Genomic DNA, 17,434 nt, shown 5'->3' with positions numbered 1-17,434 from the left:
ACAGAGGGAATATCTCCGTAAAAAGGTGGAATAAGCAAGGGGACTCTGCGTCCTGCAAAGCTATTATTATTGATCTGCATTATTATTTTAGGTACCTTGACTTCTATCACCTGGGAATTCTGGATGCAGGCGTGGTTAATAAGTATGATGGAGCCTAACATAGTATGGCATATGCAATCGTCTTATAATTGCCTAGGTCTTGTCTACTTTGCCCCCATCTTTTCGGATCAACCTTACCTTAGTGTAGACCGATATTGGTTTGCATGTATCTCACTCTAGCCTCACATAAAGACACACAGTAACGCCTGTCATGGCGCCCCTTTTGACCCGTATCCAAGATTGTGTGTGGACTTCTGCTGATGTCCCCGAAATCAAGGACAAGAATGCATCAGTTATATTACGGGATTCAGTGGATTTCTCACTCTCTTATAGTCCAGATAAGCTTCTCAGTGTGTTTACCTCGGAATATCAGTGCTCTCTCGGTCTTCCACCTAGCATCATAACGCTCCTCAATGCCAGTTGGCTGCTCACTGTGCGCTGCTTCTCTCCGGCGCAGGAAATCTACCTCGGTCGGCATTCGGAGCGCGGCGTGTACTTCATCACTAGATTGGCACAGGGGGGAGGCCGCCGTGTCGCCATCGAACTGAACTGCGAGGCTCCGGTCAAAAACCTCATCCGAGATGTCTCTCTTATTCAGTCTGAGGCGACGTCGCAGATGTCAGTGGGCGACGATTCTTCCGACGAGGCCGCTGAGAAATTTCTGACGACCACGATTTGCTACACGGAAGAATTATCTGCCATGACAGAGGGATCAAGAGAGGGAGATTTTAACCCAGGGGTATACATTTCCCTTTCCTTCAACCGCGGCCCGCACGCTCTGTACATCTGCGTCCGCTAACAGGTTGTAAATCCGACAGCACATCAATTCCAAGCTCTTCCTGGGCATCTGTCAAGCAAACGGTGAACTTCGAGCGAAGCTCACCTTTTCTGTCTCCGACATCTCTAGAGATCTTGCACTTAGTATGTTGCACACCTTTGATAGGGCCATCGGGGCGGTGCTTTCATCTCCATTACGATCCCTGGGAGAGTTGGACCTGTGCTCAAAACACGACCGTCAGTTGTTGCAAAGATATACTGAGAGTGTATCCGAATCCTATGAAGTGCTGCTGCACGACTTAGCCTTACGGCATGCACAGCTAACCCCTGATGCACCGGCTGTTCATTCATGGGATGGTGACTTGACCTACGCACAGCTGGATGATGCAACCTCTCGACTTGGACAGTTTCTGGCCAGTATCGGTGTAGGTCCGGGAAACTTTGTAATCAGCTGTTTTGAGAAGTCTACGTGGGCAATTGTCGCCCGCCTGGCTATTATGAAAGCCGGCGCCGCATATATCTCCGTTGACGCGACTGATCCGCCCGTTTACCTTGAGAATGTGATTCGCCGCGTGAATGCAAAAATAATCCTCACCTCCCCAGCCTATCAACCTAGATACACCCCTTTCGTCCCGTCGGTCATTGCAGTTACACCAGAAATGGTACATGCTCTTCCAGTCAGCACTGGTATCATCTGTCCCCTGGTAAAACCCAGTGATGCTTGTCTCATCTTGTTCACTTCGGGGAGTACTGGAGAGCCAAAAGGAATTATTCAAGAGCACCGAGCGTATGCTACGGCTGTCCGGGATTACAACAAATTGCTTGGAATAGGTCGCCACAGCCGCGTGCTGCAATTTGATGATTACGCGTTTGATATCAGCAATAATGACTATTTGACCACCCTCACCGCTGGTGGATGCTGCTGTGTCCACACTCCGGGCAAGTCTATATCTACTCTCGTGGAGAACACCAATACCCTTCAGGTCAACATGACCTTTCTGACCCCGACTATCGCCGCTCAAATTTCCCCTCAGGATGTGCCAACGTTGGAGTTGGTCTGCCTTGGTGGTGAGCCCATGTCAAACGAGCTCCTGATGAGATGGTCCCCTCATGTGAGACTGGTCAACCAGTATGGCATGGGGGAGGCTGCCACCTTCTGCGCGTACAACGACCAAGTCAAACCGGGCCAGAACGCTATTGTCGGACGCAGCGGAAGCGGAGCCATTTGGATAACCAGTCCGGAATCTCCGGAGTGCCTGATGCCCGTCGGCGCCGTCGGCGAGATTCTGATTGAAGGCCCCCACCTGGCCCGAGGATACCTGGATGGTGTCTGCCAGAAACCCGATGTTGGATTCTTACCGAGTGTACCAACCTGGCTCAAAGATCTCCACCCGTCTCGGGCAGCCACGTCCAGGTTCTATCGCTCCGGAGACCTGGGGAGATATACACATGCCGGCATTGTGGAACATCTGGGCCGCAAGGACACCCTCCTCAAAATTAATGGATATCGAGTCGAAGCCACCGAGGTTGAGTACGTCCTCCGTAGGTTTTTGGGCCCTGGGGACGCGGTCATCGTGGACCTGCTCGGCGAGATCGATGGCCCTCGAGAGCCGTTTCTAGTCGCTTTCCTGTGGTTGCCTAACAGTGAGGACCATTTCGTCCCCGCTGCTTCGCATAACTCGGTCGTGTTTCTTCCTATCACCAGTCACCACTCGGCTCATCAATTGGCGCAAAGGATGAAGGTCGAGGTCATGGCTACGCTGCCTGTTCACAAGATACCGGAATACTTTATTCTCGTCAGTCACATCCCCAGAACCAGGTCTAATAAAACTGACCGCCGCAAATTGCACCACCTCGCGCAGAAGTCCTACTTGTCGGGGGTTCTAAGCAAGATTTAGGACAATGAGCGATTTCTCACTATCCTCAATACTACATCTTTTGGTGTTGTTAATGTAATATATCCTAGTAATAGTTTAGTATCTAACTAATGTACTTTCAGTGGAGTCTGCAGTCAGTTCTCTTTACCTAAATTATGTAACTGCCTGAAGATCCCTTCAGAGACTAAGACGCTCTTATCATTAGTGAAAACCTGCTGAGGTCTGATACAGACAGTACCATTTGATGATGTAATCAATGAAAAGGGCTAAAATACGCCCACTTGGATCACGAAGGGTATCTACGTCTTAATTGCGGAGTAGAGATCAAAAGCTGGGGTAAAGTAACGAGCGAACTTGCGGGGAAATGCAGGCCACGGAACATTCCCAATTCCCAATCCCACCCTTTTTGCTTGTTAGCCTTGCATTTTACCCCGGATCGACCATGAGATCGTGTCAGCAATGTCGAAATGCCAAGCGCAAGTGTATTCCTGGCAAGGGCAGTGCTCTATCGGCTCCCTGTGACCGTTGTCTGCGCCATCGTCTTCCGTGTTCACACTCCCAGGCCAACCACCTACCCAGGACGCGGACTCTCTGCAAATCGCCGAGTGGACCTGATTCCTCTAAGACAAATGACGTTCTCTTGGAAAACCTTATGCCAGATCGCTTCGGTAGGACATAAGACCACCCACCCTGATGGGTTCGAGGATGGGTTCAAGGATGGAAGGGAATCTTCCACCGATGATTTCCAGATCCCACATTCTCCTCTAGATCGCTGGATCTTCAGCAGTTTGGACCTTGACCACGGCTCGGCAGTTTGGTGGGACGACCAAGTCCAGACAGAATATAACCGCTCCATCTCCATCTCCATCGTGAACCACTTTCCACAGGCAGCTCCAGAGGCCGTAGACACTTTCGTACGATACTGCAGCGTGCGTCAACGACCCTCCGGGCTGTGGACACACCAATGCGGTCTGCCAGCCAGCTTGGAGCGGCTGCAAGCCGCCCACAGTCTCGTGGAGCCAACTGACCACGGACCCCAAGGCATAATGATTGAAAGAAGTCATTTCGCCGGGGTTAATGGACCCATTTGGAAGCATACTGTCCCAGCGTTCCCAAATGGTTGTGCCGCAGAGAAGGAACATAACCAGGTCGCATTTCATCGGTGGATCGTCGACAAGTCAAACTTCCGTCGTCTGCTACTGGCTTGCGCTATGCAAGCCGCCACACAAATGACGGGAGTCTCCGCTATTCATCTTTGTACGTATTCCTTGCAATAAGACCCTCTTCTTCTTCTTCAAACGGCTGGCTGTAGCTTCAAACTAGAAACAAATCGGCATTGATGGGACGGACACTCTGCGCTACCAAGCCATCAACTCAATCATTGGCCTCATTGGTGAATTCCTTCTTATGATGGTCGTCGATAAAATCGGTCGTCGCAAACTCGTCGTGGGTGGAAATCTTCCCATGTGTCTCACATACGTGATCAGCACAATCCTTCTCGCCCAGTTTCCTCCTGAGGTGAACAGCTCGGGTGCACACTGGGGTTTCATTATCATGACATGGGTCTTTAATTTCTGCTTTGCCAGTATGGGATCATTGTGTATGACCAACTTCCTTCCTTTCATATTATTCTTTGACCGATTCAGGGAAGTCGTCTCTAAATCTTACATAGCTTGGATGATTCCCGCCGAGATTTTCGATACAGCAACACGAGCGAGGGGGGTAGCCTTGGGCTGCATGGTATCATTTGCCTTCAAGTGTGTCCTTTCCCAGCCTGAATCTCGCTATAGTAGAGAAATAAAGCTGATAACTCATCCTTCCCTCTTAGCACAATGATCGGTCAAGTTACACCCATTGGAATGGCAAACTCTGGATAGAGATTCTACATCCTGTTCGTGGTGAGCATCCATCAAATTGCTCCGTGGTCTCCCTCTTGCATCCCAGGATACTCCGGGGAACCTTCACTGGTAGCTGACATCCTGTATCTAGGTCTGCAATTTCACCAACGCCGTCTTCTTCTGGGCCATGCTCCCGGAAACGAAACAGTTGCCCCTGGAGGAGATGAAGAAACTCTTCACCGAGACTCCCTGGTTCATCGGCAATTCCATCAAAAGCGAGCATCGAGTCACGGAAACCAGTATCCTGGCGCAGCGAATTAAAACCATAGGATTGGAAGACTTGACTGGCACAACCGAGCATAAGGAGGAAACCGCTTAAACGGAGCCAAAAGCGGGACAAAGGTAATGAGATTGTGCTCAGAATAGTTGAGCGATGTTGATCCAGCACAGAATTCCTGGGTGACTCCGCTTGCTTTCTTATACCTTGACTACGACGTCAGCTTTCTTGAAGAAATACTTTTATTACAACAGTCAGTCGTCTGTGCGCTCACTTCCGACGCTCTAATTTAATCGTTCTTGAGAGCAAAATGGCGGTCATTCATAGCAATATTCAATTTTTGCCTAATTCCACACGACCAATGTCCCTGGCAGGGTCATCCGTAGACCGACGGACAAAAACGATTCCTCTAAGCTGACGCCACGTCTTCCCGGATAGGTCTCTAGCGAGATCCTTTAGCCCTGTAAAAATTGTGCCAAGAACTGAGAGGATTTTTGAATCTGCTAAAACTTATTTATTACACTAGCGCGCTGCTAGGACTTTTAGTGTATGTCTCCACTCTGCAAGTCGCAACTCAATCAGGACATCAAAAAAGGGGTTCCCCCTCTTTGATCGTCACTTCGTGCTGCGATCCATTTTTGGACTTGATACAAATTCTCCGAGGAATCATGCAACTTCTGATGCCGTGGTGGCTCCTCCTAGGCCTTTTGTCTGTCTCTTCTGCAACTGCGACACAGAATGGAACTGAAGGAATCGATCTGTTTGAGGTCCATCTTCCTGTAGACTGGAAGGCCGCAGTCGCTGATGGGGTGAAATTTGTCTTTGTCAAGGTGGGTGAGATCGATCAAAACGATCGACGTGTTCATTCCCCGTTTTTCTCCAACCTATCTTAAGTGTATGTAATCTGGCCCGGACTTATTATTGACCGACGCTCGCCACAGGCAACTGAAGGGATCAGCTATCAAAACGTACGCTTCCCTTCTCAAACAGCCGGCGCTGTCGCTGCGGGGATTCTCCATGGCGCAGTGCACTTCGCAGCTGCGGCGGAAAGCAGCGGAGCCGATCAAGCAGATTTCTTCATCGAACATGGAGGGAACTGGACCGCGGGTGGACAGACCCTCCCTGGGGTGCTGGAGATGGAAGGCAATATTGCAGGGAAGCTTTGTCATGGGATGACGCCAGCCGAAATTACGGACTGGATGCTCGATTTCTCTCACAGGTACAAGTTCCGGACGGGTCGAGCGCCGATTCTGTTCCTCTCAGCCAGCTGGTGGGCAAAGTGCGCGGGCAACAATGCGACATTTGGCGCGAACCATGCATTATGGTTGGCGAATTGGGCTGAGGAGATGGGCGCGCTGCCGGCAGGCTGGGAGGAGGCTACGTTCTGGCAATATGCTGGTTGGAGTGAGAATGGAGGCGAGGCTAATGTGTTTTTTGGTAGCTCCCAGGACTTAGCAAATTTTGCAATGGGAGCTGAAGAATGAAATGGGTTGCAATGGCAATTCTTTCCATTATTCTCTGTATCTATAGTCAAAGGTATTGCGCCAGTGGGAAGAATAAATGCAAGAAATATATACCAGCTGGCGGCGTCTTGACCAGTATGTTACCACTACTGATATCCGGACACGAAACGGGGAACTGACTCTGTCGCACTCAACTCTCTGTTTAGTTCACAGATATGTCATCAATTGTAACAAAAGAAAATCATACTGGCATGTCCAGCGAGCCGCTGGACCTCCTCGTTTGGATTTAAGTTGTTAGAGGCTTAAAGTAGCCATTTTCTGAGTCTGGCAGGTAAGATACATTGTCCAGAGCCGCCAGGCCCACCATATCGTAATAAACAATGGGTGCTGCACTCGGGATCCTGCTTCGCAGTGATATACTCATTAAGATCCAAGAACAAGTTATCGGTGTTGGGTACGGTGAAGTTCAGACTCGCCGAGGCTTCAGTTGGGGAGATGCTGGAGTGCCATATGAGCAGGGCAAATTCCCCTCGCTTGAGCTAGCAGGACAGATTGGGGCAGTTCAGGATATACGCCAAATCTTACTGGAATACTCTGTCCCCCCATCACCAAGGACCTGAAGCTGGTTCACAGCCCCGTAATATGCAGTTTGGTGTCCGCCTGGTGCTACCGCTCCCAATGGCACGAATATATTCCCCGTCCCATTCGGGGCTCCGGGAATCAAGTCCTGTCGCCAAATATTGTATGACGATGAGATTGGTGGGTCATTTCCGTCTTTTGTTGACCTTATCTGGCCAGACCGTTCGAGTCCGGACACGGCGCTTCTCTTCGAAGCCCGCGATGATGATGGGGCAGTGTCGCAGCCGGGGAGCATTCGTACGATGAATCTGTCACCAGTCTGTAGATTGTACAATTGATTCTATCGTCTTATTAGGGACCTTTGATGGAGTTCTGCCACCACACGATGCACATAGTACGCGCTCCGCATCACCTCCTTCCATAGTTGATCCTGAGTAGAAGTAGAGAGCGTATACGTCAACAGGGAGGCGACAGCTGCCTGGCCGTGGGAGTTCAGTACGTACCAAATGGGAATTTATCACACTGAGTTGCTTCATTATACTTCGGATCTATCGTACCTGTCGGACGAGAAGATCAACCACTCCGCCCAAGAATGAATTCGAGTCGGGTATTGGGCAGTGATAATGCGTACCTGGACAGGCTGGACAGTTTGGGGTTTGTTTTCTATACCCTCGCTTTGTCAAGATCATCTTGTTGTCCCCTATTCTACCTGGCCATTGTTTATGCGGGATTCCTAGATGCCCCGGATTAGCTCGGCTTGTACACATTCTGCGGATAGAACAAACTTACCTCCACACATGCTCTCAACCAGTTCTTCCGTGAGACCTTCCACGGAGACAAAGTCCATTACTGGTAGACATTCCCACTAATCGAAATATAGTCTCCCTTGTCGTATATATCCCTTGGCACGTTGCGGGTTCCCTTTGGCTTGCATGTTGCTGAGGGCAGTTTCGAGGTAGATGTTTTCGTTAAGGTCTTGATACTCATGATCGTCCTCGTGCTTGTGCTTGTGCTCACGCTCGTCCGAGTCACCGAGGTGAGAATTATTTCTCGGCAAAAACCACCAGCAACACATACAGCGCCTGCATCACAGCCTATGAAAGAAGTTGCCATTAGCACAACAGAGATTGGAATCATAGACCTCAGATGTAAACATCACCACGCACATCTTCCACCATCACAAGCTGACATGCCGGGCCGACAGCATACTTCCTTGCCTCCGGAGGATTCCATGCATTTGGCACCGACCCCCCAAGCACTATTGCCACAGCGAGATTCCCCTTCCCGCAGACAATATCCTCGATTGCAGGTCTCCGCAAACAGTCCACTCTATGAACTTTTAATCCGCCCAATTCGACGTCTCCTTCATATTGTTCTAGTGCTACTGCTTGCGTATGCATGCATTACTAGTACTTTTAGCTGTGTGAGCTGCCTGTATTAGCTGCAAAAACCCGCTACCACACTTATAGTAGATTATTCGTGCAAAAGGTCATATTGAAGTCTTATCATCGTTGCATCACCACTATCGCCATTGTGCAGTCGTATGCACATCTGCAAAATAGGTGGATCTGGGGTGGCCCTGAACCCCAGCCACATGCAGATAGGTGGGCCATGCCTAACCCATAGGGGTAACCCACTCCTTAGGTGCATCTGGTTAGGGCCACACTATTGGACTGTTTCGTTCAGCACATTTGATTTTCAGCTGGATCATGTCACACGTTGGACATATACGGAGTACTGTAATCACCTAATTGTCAAGTATTTACAGATTTTGTGGCGTAATAAGCCTGCATGGATGAAGTCTTACTCACATGTCATACACCTCAATGGCATTGACTTTTGCTCGAATGCCTCCCAGGTTATGTTGTGAGATTGCTCTGTAATTATTACTGATCCATATGCAGGTGAATGCAGCCATTTAGACGATCTATTTGCCACAGCCTATCGCTGGGTTGCCTCCCGCTCGAGGCGAACCGCTGATCGAACATAAATGATGCGATCGCCGTTGTAAAAAGCATATCTTGACGTAACAACTCATGCAGAGGGTCCATTATCTTGATTGACATTGACAGTATGAAGAATACACATCAACGTGTCGCCTCATGGTAGGACTGAGACCCTGCAGGCAGGAAGTGTCTGTGGGCGCCCATTAGCTATGCACTGAGAGACTATGCCCCTGGGACTTGGGCTTAGTGCGTCATATTTGTATGGAGCCACAAAATCAAACTGGTAAAAGCAATTGATTTATATATTCCTTTCCATGTAATCTGCTTTCGAATCCCAGGTGCAATAGTACCGAATGTTTAATTCCACACTACTGAACACCTGCTTCCTGTGATCTGCAGGTCTAAAAGTTTGGAGGATGGGAGCTGAAACACTGCCACCCTTGTTTCCTTTAAGACGATGAAGATCTATTTCCTGTGCTTTGCTTCCATATTCAGCTCTGGCGGGGTACTGTCAATGTATACTCCAGTCCCCCTCTGCAGGCTCCACATACGACAGTCAGTATGCGCAATCACCCCCGCCTGCAGTGATAGATAGGTGGGGATTCATGGTTCTGCCAAATCCAGTAGGGACTTACAAGTTCATCGAACAGTTCGTCTGAATCTTTGCAGATCATATTTACTTGTTTCTCCCTGCTGCTATCCTGCGCAGGTGACGTCGTAGGCGCTTAATTCCGTGGACTCTTGTGAGAATTGACTTGTCAAGAATATTTTGCTAACTGTGAGTGACTGAAGTGTTAAATACAGGCTACATCCCTTGCTTAGGATTGAGGAAACTGAGAAAAACAATCTCGGCTCGACTGTATACTTTGGACTCTTGCAAAATCAACACTTATCTTAAGATCCTGATTTAATTTGGTACTTTCTTTGCCGTCATGCCTGGTACTAAAGATCAAAGTAAGGGAACTACTACCCAACCACCAAAGGAAGCCAAAACGGACCCCAAACAGCAGAAAGCCTTGAAGGAACTGGAGGGTCAAATTAAGGATTCAGAGAAAGGTGAGAGATTCTGGTGGTCATTTGAGCAGCACAAGTTCACAAAATTAACCAATGTGTCAAGCAAACAAAACCGACCGCCAAGCCATGTTCAATATCTATTTGTTCGATAGTGTGACCAAGACAAGCCAGATGGAAAAGTTCGTCACCATCGGCAGCATCAAAAATGTAGAGGACACAACCTTGGCGGATATTCGGAAGAGCTTGATCAGCGAGAACGCCCTCTCCTGGAGACAGTCAGTTGACCACCTACATGGGATGACTTACATAAACACATAATAACTTGTGGATAGAAAGTCCAGCAAGTTCTGCAACGACGAGGGAGCTGAAGTGGACGACAAACTTAGCTTCGATGTTTACCTAGAATTTCTGAAGAGCAGCGAGGAGAAGCCCAAAGGTGAAGAGGGATCGAATGAAGACAGCGGAGGTAAGAAAGCAAAGGGAAACAATGGTCGCCCCGTGAGTATGCCACCTGAATTGTCGACTACGTACTATTCTAATATCGTGCTGTTAGATCACTCGGCAATCGACCACCGGCAAATCATACAAAGTCTACTTGAAGCTGCGCAAAATCCCAACCGAGTTGGACGAGGGCACCAAAGATTTCCTCAAGGAGAAGTTAGACCTCTCGATCAATGTAAGGGCGCTGTAACCACTCACAGATGCTTGTTTTTATTGACTGCCGTACTTAGAAACCGGGGTTGACATCAGCTGATGTCAACAAACTTACGAGTTCTTACAATCACAGCAATTTCCAAGCTCTTGCTAGCAAAAAGCTCACGTAAGATACTTCCCCCGTCCCCCCCGAGAAGTAGTTTACTGAGACTGAGGCAAACTATAACTAGCCATCCGGCGGATATGGGTGAGAGAGAGTGGTACATCGTCCTTCAAAACAACTCTATCCTCCATGGCAACTATGTGAGGGAGCTTGCCTCTGGCCAGAGAAAGGTCGAACGTGCGATGTACCCCGGTGTGTGAATACATAACCTTAAGGGCCTGATTGACATGTGACTGAGATTGACTGGTGAAATAGCTTTTGCATTGAAGCCGCGAAAGTTCCATGATTTTGAAATTGTCTTCAATAGTGGTGGTAAGGACGGTGCTACCACTTCAGCTGGTGACACTGAACCTGTGGTATGCATCCCTTTCGTCTGGCCGCCCTTGTGCTTCTGCTAATTTTGTACCATCACCAGGTGCATCACCTGAAAATTCCTAGGTTTCTTGTACAAGATGATTCTTACGTCAATGTTTCTGAAAACACGACTTCAGTGGCAGAGGCAATTGCCGACAGTTCGCTCTCTGAGCATTCAGCTGAGGTCTCTGTGTAAGTTTTCCAAGAACGTACACATCTCACACATTTAATCTTGCTAACAAATGCAGAGGGGGAGGAGCATTCGGCGTCACCGCTGGTGTAAAAGTCGGATACAAATCGCAGGCGGAGGTAAAAACAGCGTCAAACACAACTTCAGACTCTAGGCGCATGACAATCACATACAATGTGAGTTACCCAGGCTTTTACATTCAATACTGTTGCTAAGAACCCTCACATCATAGTTTCCCCGAGTTGTCCTCGAGCTTGATGGAGATAGCCTTGATATCTCAGACGAATGCAAGAAAGACCTCGAGAATATCTCTACGCCAGAGCACGTGCAATTTTTCAGAAGAAAATATGGTACTTAATACCTCTTTCCCTGGCCTCCCAGGAAAAGMTAAACATTCGCAGGAACTTTCTTTGCCTCCCGAGTTGAATTAGGTGGACGCCTCCATTCTTCGGAGAGCAGTGATTCCTCTGCAGAGGGTAAAGTAGAAGAAAGAGCTCGCGCCCTGAAGATTTCTGCTGCCGCCTCCTTCTCGTCTACATACGTTCAAGGCTCTGCCAGCGGTAGCAACGAAGATTCAAGCAACCATAGCTCAAATCGCCAGAACAGCAGCTTGAGCAATAATCTGGCATGGGAGGCCAAGGGAGGTGACACTCTATTGTGCAACAAGTGGGTTGCTCTGCAAAAGCTTTCCCAAGAGTTTACTCTGAACTGACGATTGTTACATAGCCCTCCTGCCTGGTGCGCTACGGTGGCGTCTTACTATAACTGGAGGATCTCGAAGGTAAGTTTCTCGCCGCTGTCAACATCACTAAGCCATACCAGTGCTAATAGTCCTTGCAGCAAGATGACCTCCTTTCCATGGAAGACATGATATCGCTCATTCCAGGATATGAATACGTCAAACAGAAGTTCAATAACTTGGCACCCCTCAAGGAGAGCCAAGTAACAAAAAAACCTGCCCCTGTCCCGGATGAGTGGGACGGCTGGGTAACATTTTGGTTGAAGCACCCTAATGAGTTCCTATATCCAACGGTCTGCGAAAATACCCCATCCAATCCTTTCAGCAGTGGTCAGTTCAGTCCCCTCATTTCTGGGTGGACAATAACTAATATTTATACATGTTCAGTTTTGATGAATTTAACACCAGCCATGGGTAATGTATTGGAAAACGGCGCCCTGAATTTTGCCTCATCGCATTCCGTTCAAATGAAAGCATCACTCGATGATGATTCGCAGATCTACCAAGCTGGTACCAAGTTTTATATAATCAAAGATGGAGAAACAGTCCGGTACAGGGTATGTCTCCTGAATCTGCACTAGACTGCCTCATCATCCTAACGCCTATATAGTTCAAACCCGGCTTCCAATATGTCGTCTGGAACAAGAAGACAAACATGTACCTGGGAGCGAAGCCTCCAGTTCCTGGGGTGACCCAAAAGTCCGAACTGTGCACAACGGACTGGAAACATAGCTGCACCTTCAAGTTTACGCATGCCTTTCCAACCGACAAGATCTACATTTCAAATCGCGATCTTGTCCGCGTGGAAATCTTTGATTCTCAGGGGAAACCCATAGGCCCTATGAAGGATATGCCACCTGTTGGTTCGTATGGAACAACTGGTGATATATTCCAGTTCCGTTACTTGGGTGAACCTTGAAACAGTTTTGAACTACGGGAGATAAACAGGGCCTTTTACTTACACTAGGCAGCTGTGAGTAGATAGTCATGATTTGGTTGTGCCAGAGAAAGAATGTAATTGAAATATTGTTTCCGGTTGAATCAGAAATATATTGATGGCATGCATGAATCTGTTTCAAGGCATCCCATGTCGCGAAGAATATCTGGCTGATGTTTGAAATGTCGGGAATGGACTCCTAAAGGCCACTGACAAAGCATCCCATTGAGTGGTGCATCTTCAAGGCTGAAGATTTGGTTAATTGCCTGGAATTGAATATTTCTGACCAAGCATAGTAATATATCAAAGCTGCATACAGTCTCTGTTCTAGAGCTGGGCTGTTATCATATATTGTAGCGTTGTTCGTGATCTAGTCTGATATCACGTTTGAAAAATCTAGTAAGCGAAATCCTAGTACCCTCAAGCAGTTCGCGATTGTGGTGTTTATGCTTTATTAGCAGCATTAGTGCGGGGCAGAAACCAGCCACTGACGAGTCGTAGAGCAACATCATTGGGCTATGCTGAGATCCACTCCAGCCGTATGCCGAAATGGGTTGATTGTTAGGAGATCAGGTACATCATTTCCCCAAGCTGTGCGATCCATCGATCGGAGTCAATGCATGTTCAGCTGAACGGTGGATCAGGTCCTCCAGTGAAGGACCGCTGGCGGGACGCTTTCAACCAACTGCCCCCGGCCAAGCAAGCTATCCTGAAGGAAATGGGATTTGGCAATCCCAAAACCCTAATTTCTCCACATTGCCCGCCCAAACAGCTGAACCATTAAATAACCGAGTGGGGAACTCCGGAGAGGGCACTCCTTGGGATTTGGGAGAGCGTCATTTCTGGCGGATCTTGGACAAGGCGGAGCGAAGAATGTCTGAATGGTTGTTCGAACAGTGATAGGACGCAGCTGAGAGAGTCAACCCCTGAAAAGTCAAGATAGATATGTCTCGTCCACCTGCTTTACAAAACAGCTGGGAGGACATGCCGTTCTGCTTCAGCTGTCGAATAGCCACGTAAGAGGCGTCGCAGCACCCTCACTGACCCTCATAGGTCTCTGGGATAAGGTAGGGATCTTGTCGATCTCTGAGATCACGACTGCACGGATATTGATTGGGGCATTCCAATGCCACGAATCACACGGACTCATGCGTTTGGTGGAACTTCCAGGGCTCGCTTAATTTATCCCTTGTTTCCTTGCGAGATTTGAAGCAGCGTACAGAGTAGAATGTGATGAGTCAAACGTTGAGGGGGCTGGAGGGGCCTCGCCTGCTTTTCCACCCGCTCCCAGGCCGTCACTTTTCTCTGGACGGCCAACAGCATTGCCAATTTCACGTTTTCCAATGCCTCCTCGCTGCTCAAGAGATTCGTAGACGCCTGCACCGCTTTTCAGCTGACCTGCCAGTTCGTATCCCTGGACAACTGTGCGGACACCGGTCAGATATTTGTCGCGTACGACACCACCCGAGACCCGTTCCGGGGATTGTGCTCAACGGACTGAAGAACGCCAATGAGCTTCCTTACAGGAAGCCGACTGCGTGTAATACTCCAAGATTGTAAGAAAGCGCGGTTTTCCTGAATAGATCCTAGAATGCCCCTTACCCACCAATCAAGAATCAGGTACGCTGTGCAGTATCTAATGCTAAGCAATGTATCGTTACTCCGCCTTAAGTACCAGGGTAAAACCGTCAGGCTCTTCCACTATAAAGTTATAGAGAGACCCAATGTAGCGGAGTATTTCTATATATAATATGGAATCCTGATGTTTAAATCCACCATATCTGCTGAGCCTAGTATCAAAGATTCTAGCCAGTAATCATTTGAGTTCCCTCGCTCATAATCGCTCATACCGCATTGCATATCCATAAACATCCGTCTTCGTGGTAGGGGACGAATACAAGAAGTGCCGCTCGCTATACACTCGCTTCCATCCCTTTGGAATACCGAACTCCGCAACAGCTTGCACATGATTGGCATTGAAAGTCAAATCTCCATGTTTTCGCAAGATCCCTTGAATGTAAGCGTCGTCGAGGTCATCCACTTCGAAAGTGACGGATTTACGGGCGAGCATGAACATCCTGGCCAGAACGGCATTGAAGTGAACAGTGTCAAGGAAGTGAAGAGCTCCAAAGCAGGTAATGTGATCGTGTTCCCCGGCGCCCTAGATTGTCAGTATATAAATCTTGAAACTGTGTTGCACTAGGACGTACCATGATCAGGTCCTGCATCGGACCAACGCGCACCTCCTTGTAATACTTCTTGATATTGGGAGCTTCCAACATGCACGGAGACAAATCGATACCAAAGACCTCTGCCTGGATACCCTGTTCATGAAGGACTTGTCCCATTGCCCCTGTACCGCAGGCGACATCGAGGACTGTCCCAGAAAGATCATAGTTAGCAGAAAAGAACTTTTGAATGTTGCAGAGCTCCGAGTTCTCCCACACGGCATGATATGCCGGAGCAAAGCTGTCATATACAGCGGCAATATGGTTGTTCTGCGCATTGTGCCAGCCCAGCTGCATTTGTTTGGTAGCGAGAAGCATATCGAAGAAGGCTGCCTGGCCACCGGGGAACTTCTCCTCTACAACCAAGTCATCTCCCAAGGTATTACCCTTGGGGTAGAACACCACAGGGATACAATTGACTTCAATCACATATGCATGGCCGGTACTTTCTTCCAGTCGCATGTCAACACGAGCCCACGCACCACCGCCGCTGACGCCGATCGCCTTGAACGCTTCCACAGCGGCGGACTGGAGGTTCGCCTTGTGCGGCTCTTCCTCGACAAAGGCATACTTGATGATGCCTTTGTCCACAGCTTCGAACTTGTTATGCCACGTCAGGAAGGCTTCGTTATCGGGCGTGTTTTCCGGAAACACATATTGCAAGGGAGTCAAGGCGACCACCTCGCGTCCCATCTCAACCACGATGGCAGAGCATTCTTTGCCAATGATATAATCCTGCACCAGAATGCCGAAGGTGGTGTTGTCTTTCTGCATCATAGCCACGCGCTTGATCACCTCCTCTTCCGTGTAGCAGATGGAATTCTCGTCGAGGTTGAGAGACCCATATCCGTCGGCGTACTTGACGATCTTCGGGTACTTCCCGGGGGTGTTGCCCGGTACCCGAAGACCGCACTTTTTTGCTGCTTTTTGCAGATCAAGTTTATTCTTTGCCAGGAAGGTAGAGGGATTAGTTAGGATGATGACACCTTTCGATTCTAGGTAACGGGTTGCTTCGACACCCGCAACGTCATCAGATTCAATGCCCCACTGCAGGATAATGAGTACCTAGTAAGTATCATACTCCCGGGAGGCAGAAGCAATGCTGACCATGTAATTCATGAAGAGATCAAAGTTCTCTTTGCAGATCTCATCAATCTCTGCCCTTGCGTTGGCCTTGGTGACATATCGAGTAACGAACTCATGGCGTTCTTTGGGAATGTACCTATTTGGATCCGGGAATTCGTCATACTACGATTGTCAGAGGTTGCATCGCTTAAAAAAACAGAGGGGTAATCGATTCGAAAGTGTGTACCTTCTCAAAAGGAGAGTCGACACCCTCGTATGAGGAATTGATCAGACAAATCTTCATTTTCTGTGAATGGTAAATGTTCGATTGGTATCAGTGAGAGAGATTGAAGAACTATCCTTTCCGTCGCTGGCGTACGAACGTTTTATCTATAACATCGGGATCCTTTAAGGTGTGCTAACCTGGCAGCGGTTAATACCAGACGCATATGGGGGGATATGAACTGATTGATTGATTGCCATCAGGCGAACATGTGTTCGTCTGGTCCCCGATCAACAAATACTGTGGAGCCCGATCAACAAATAAAAATTATCTCCATGCATTGTGAAAGCTGATCATAGAGGACATCTCATCAATAGACCATGACACTACTGCATGTCTTGTCCCCTGGCCCCGCTGTGCTCCCATCCGCATATGTGAGCTGCACATAATAATTGTCATAGGCTTTCACCATATCGATCAACCCACTGCCCTTGATGGAAAGCAATATTGGGATAGAAATGGGGTTTGTTACTGTAGACTGGAGAGGGTAAAGCCTCAGAGGGAAACACCACAGGGGTGGAGGGAAGAGCTGCCGTCTGGCGTCGTGTTAACTAGATGTGATGGATATCTCGCGAAGGGTCTCGGGGTTTGTTCGAGTCAAGGATGCGCCATTGAAACCAATCGTACAAGGATCATGTCAGCTGTAGTGGAGTACCTGAATACTAAACTTTCATTCCGGCTGATCCCGTACTTTTCGGGCGCATCTATTCATCAGACGGTGACTTGAAGACTGAAGTATGTGATGGGGTTGCGTTAGTAGTAAACCTAATGCAGCTGATGCATCAAGTGCACATAAAATGCATACGTTTCGGGTATCCAAATTTTTGGTCTTGCTCAGCTTGCTTGATTGTACAACGCATAACTTCGATCATCATTTTCACCTATTTGATTCTTGGGTGGAGAATAATTTTCCATGAGCTTTCTCCTGCATTCGTGCCTGCTATTCCTCAC

General features: G+C 48.5%; 5 protein-coding genes across 5 annotated transcripts; 4 read left to right on the top strand and 1 right to left on the bottom strand.

The window, feature by feature from the left end:
• Nucleotides 1–310: 310 nt before the first annotated feature.
• Aspvir_006983 (putative NRPS-like enzyme) lies at nt 311–2,774 on the top strand (the record flags this gene model as incomplete). Its single annotated transcript, XM_043270169.1, has 2 exons — nt 311–838; nt 918–2,774. 2 exons carry the CDS (start codon nt 311–313, stop codon nt 2,772–2,774), a joined length of 2,385 nt encoding a protein of 794 aa, XP_043126104.1.
• Nucleotides 2,775–3,220: 446 nt separating this feature from the next.
• Aspvir_006982 (uncharacterized protein) lies at nt 3,221–4,970 on the top strand (the record flags this gene model as incomplete). Its single annotated transcript, XM_043270168.1, has 4 exons — nt 3,221–4,010; nt 4,120–4,353; nt 4,426–4,493; nt 4,743–4,970. 4 exons carry the CDS (start codon nt 3,221–3,223, stop codon nt 4,968–4,970), a joined length of 1,320 nt encoding a protein of 439 aa, XP_043126103.1.
• Nucleotides 4,971–5,536: 566 nt separating this feature from the next.
• On the top strand, nt 5,537–6,352 carry Aspvir_006981 (putative secreted glycosyl hydrolase; the record flags this gene model as incomplete). The annotated part of the gene is made up of 2 exons (XM_043270167.1): nt 5,537–5,698; nt 5,810–6,352. The coding sequence occupies 2 exons, from the start codon at nt 5,537–5,539 to the stop codon at nt 6,350–6,352; spliced, it is 705 nt and encodes a 234-aa protein (XP_043126102.1).
• A 3,436-nt stretch (nt 6,353–9,788) lies between these two features.
• Nucleotides 9,789–12,889, top strand: Aspvir_006980 (uncharacterized protein; the record flags this gene model as incomplete). The annotated part of the gene is made up of 15 exons (XM_043270166.1): nt 9,789–9,912; nt 9,974–10,145; nt 10,203–10,368; nt 10,424–10,546; nt 10,602–10,690; nt 10,755–10,879; nt 10,943–11,043; nt 11,103–11,233; nt 11,290–11,407; nt 11,464–11,581; nt 11,633–11,897; nt 11,958–12,012; nt 12,072–12,300; nt 12,358–12,527; nt 12,581–12,889. 15 exons carry the CDS (start codon nt 9,789–9,791, stop codon nt 12,887–12,889), a joined length of 2,295 nt encoding a protein of 764 aa, XP_043126101.1.
• A 1,852-nt stretch (nt 12,890–14,741) lies between these two features.
• Nucleotides 14,742–16,504, bottom strand: Aspvir_006979 (uncharacterized protein; the record flags this gene model as incomplete). The annotated part of the gene is made up of 4 exons (XM_043270165.1): nt 14,742–15,068; nt 15,118–16,182; nt 16,243–16,383; nt 16,448–16,504. 4 exons carry the CDS (start codon nt 16,502–16,504, stop codon nt 14,742–14,744), a joined length of 1,590 nt encoding a protein of 529 aa, XP_043126100.1.
• Nucleotides 16,505–17,434: the final 930 nt, after the last annotated feature.

This window comes from Aspergillus viridinutans (genome assembly GCF_018404265.1).
Source record: "Aspergillus viridinutans IFM 47045 DNA, scaffold_5, whole genome shotgun sequence".
Lineage (NCBI taxonomy): Eukaryota > Fungi > Ascomycota > Eurotiomycetes > Eurotiales > Aspergillaceae > Aspergillus > Aspergillus viridinutans.
The sequence above is the reverse complement of the archived record's forward strand: the minus strand, read 5'-3'. Positions and strand labels throughout refer to the sequence as shown.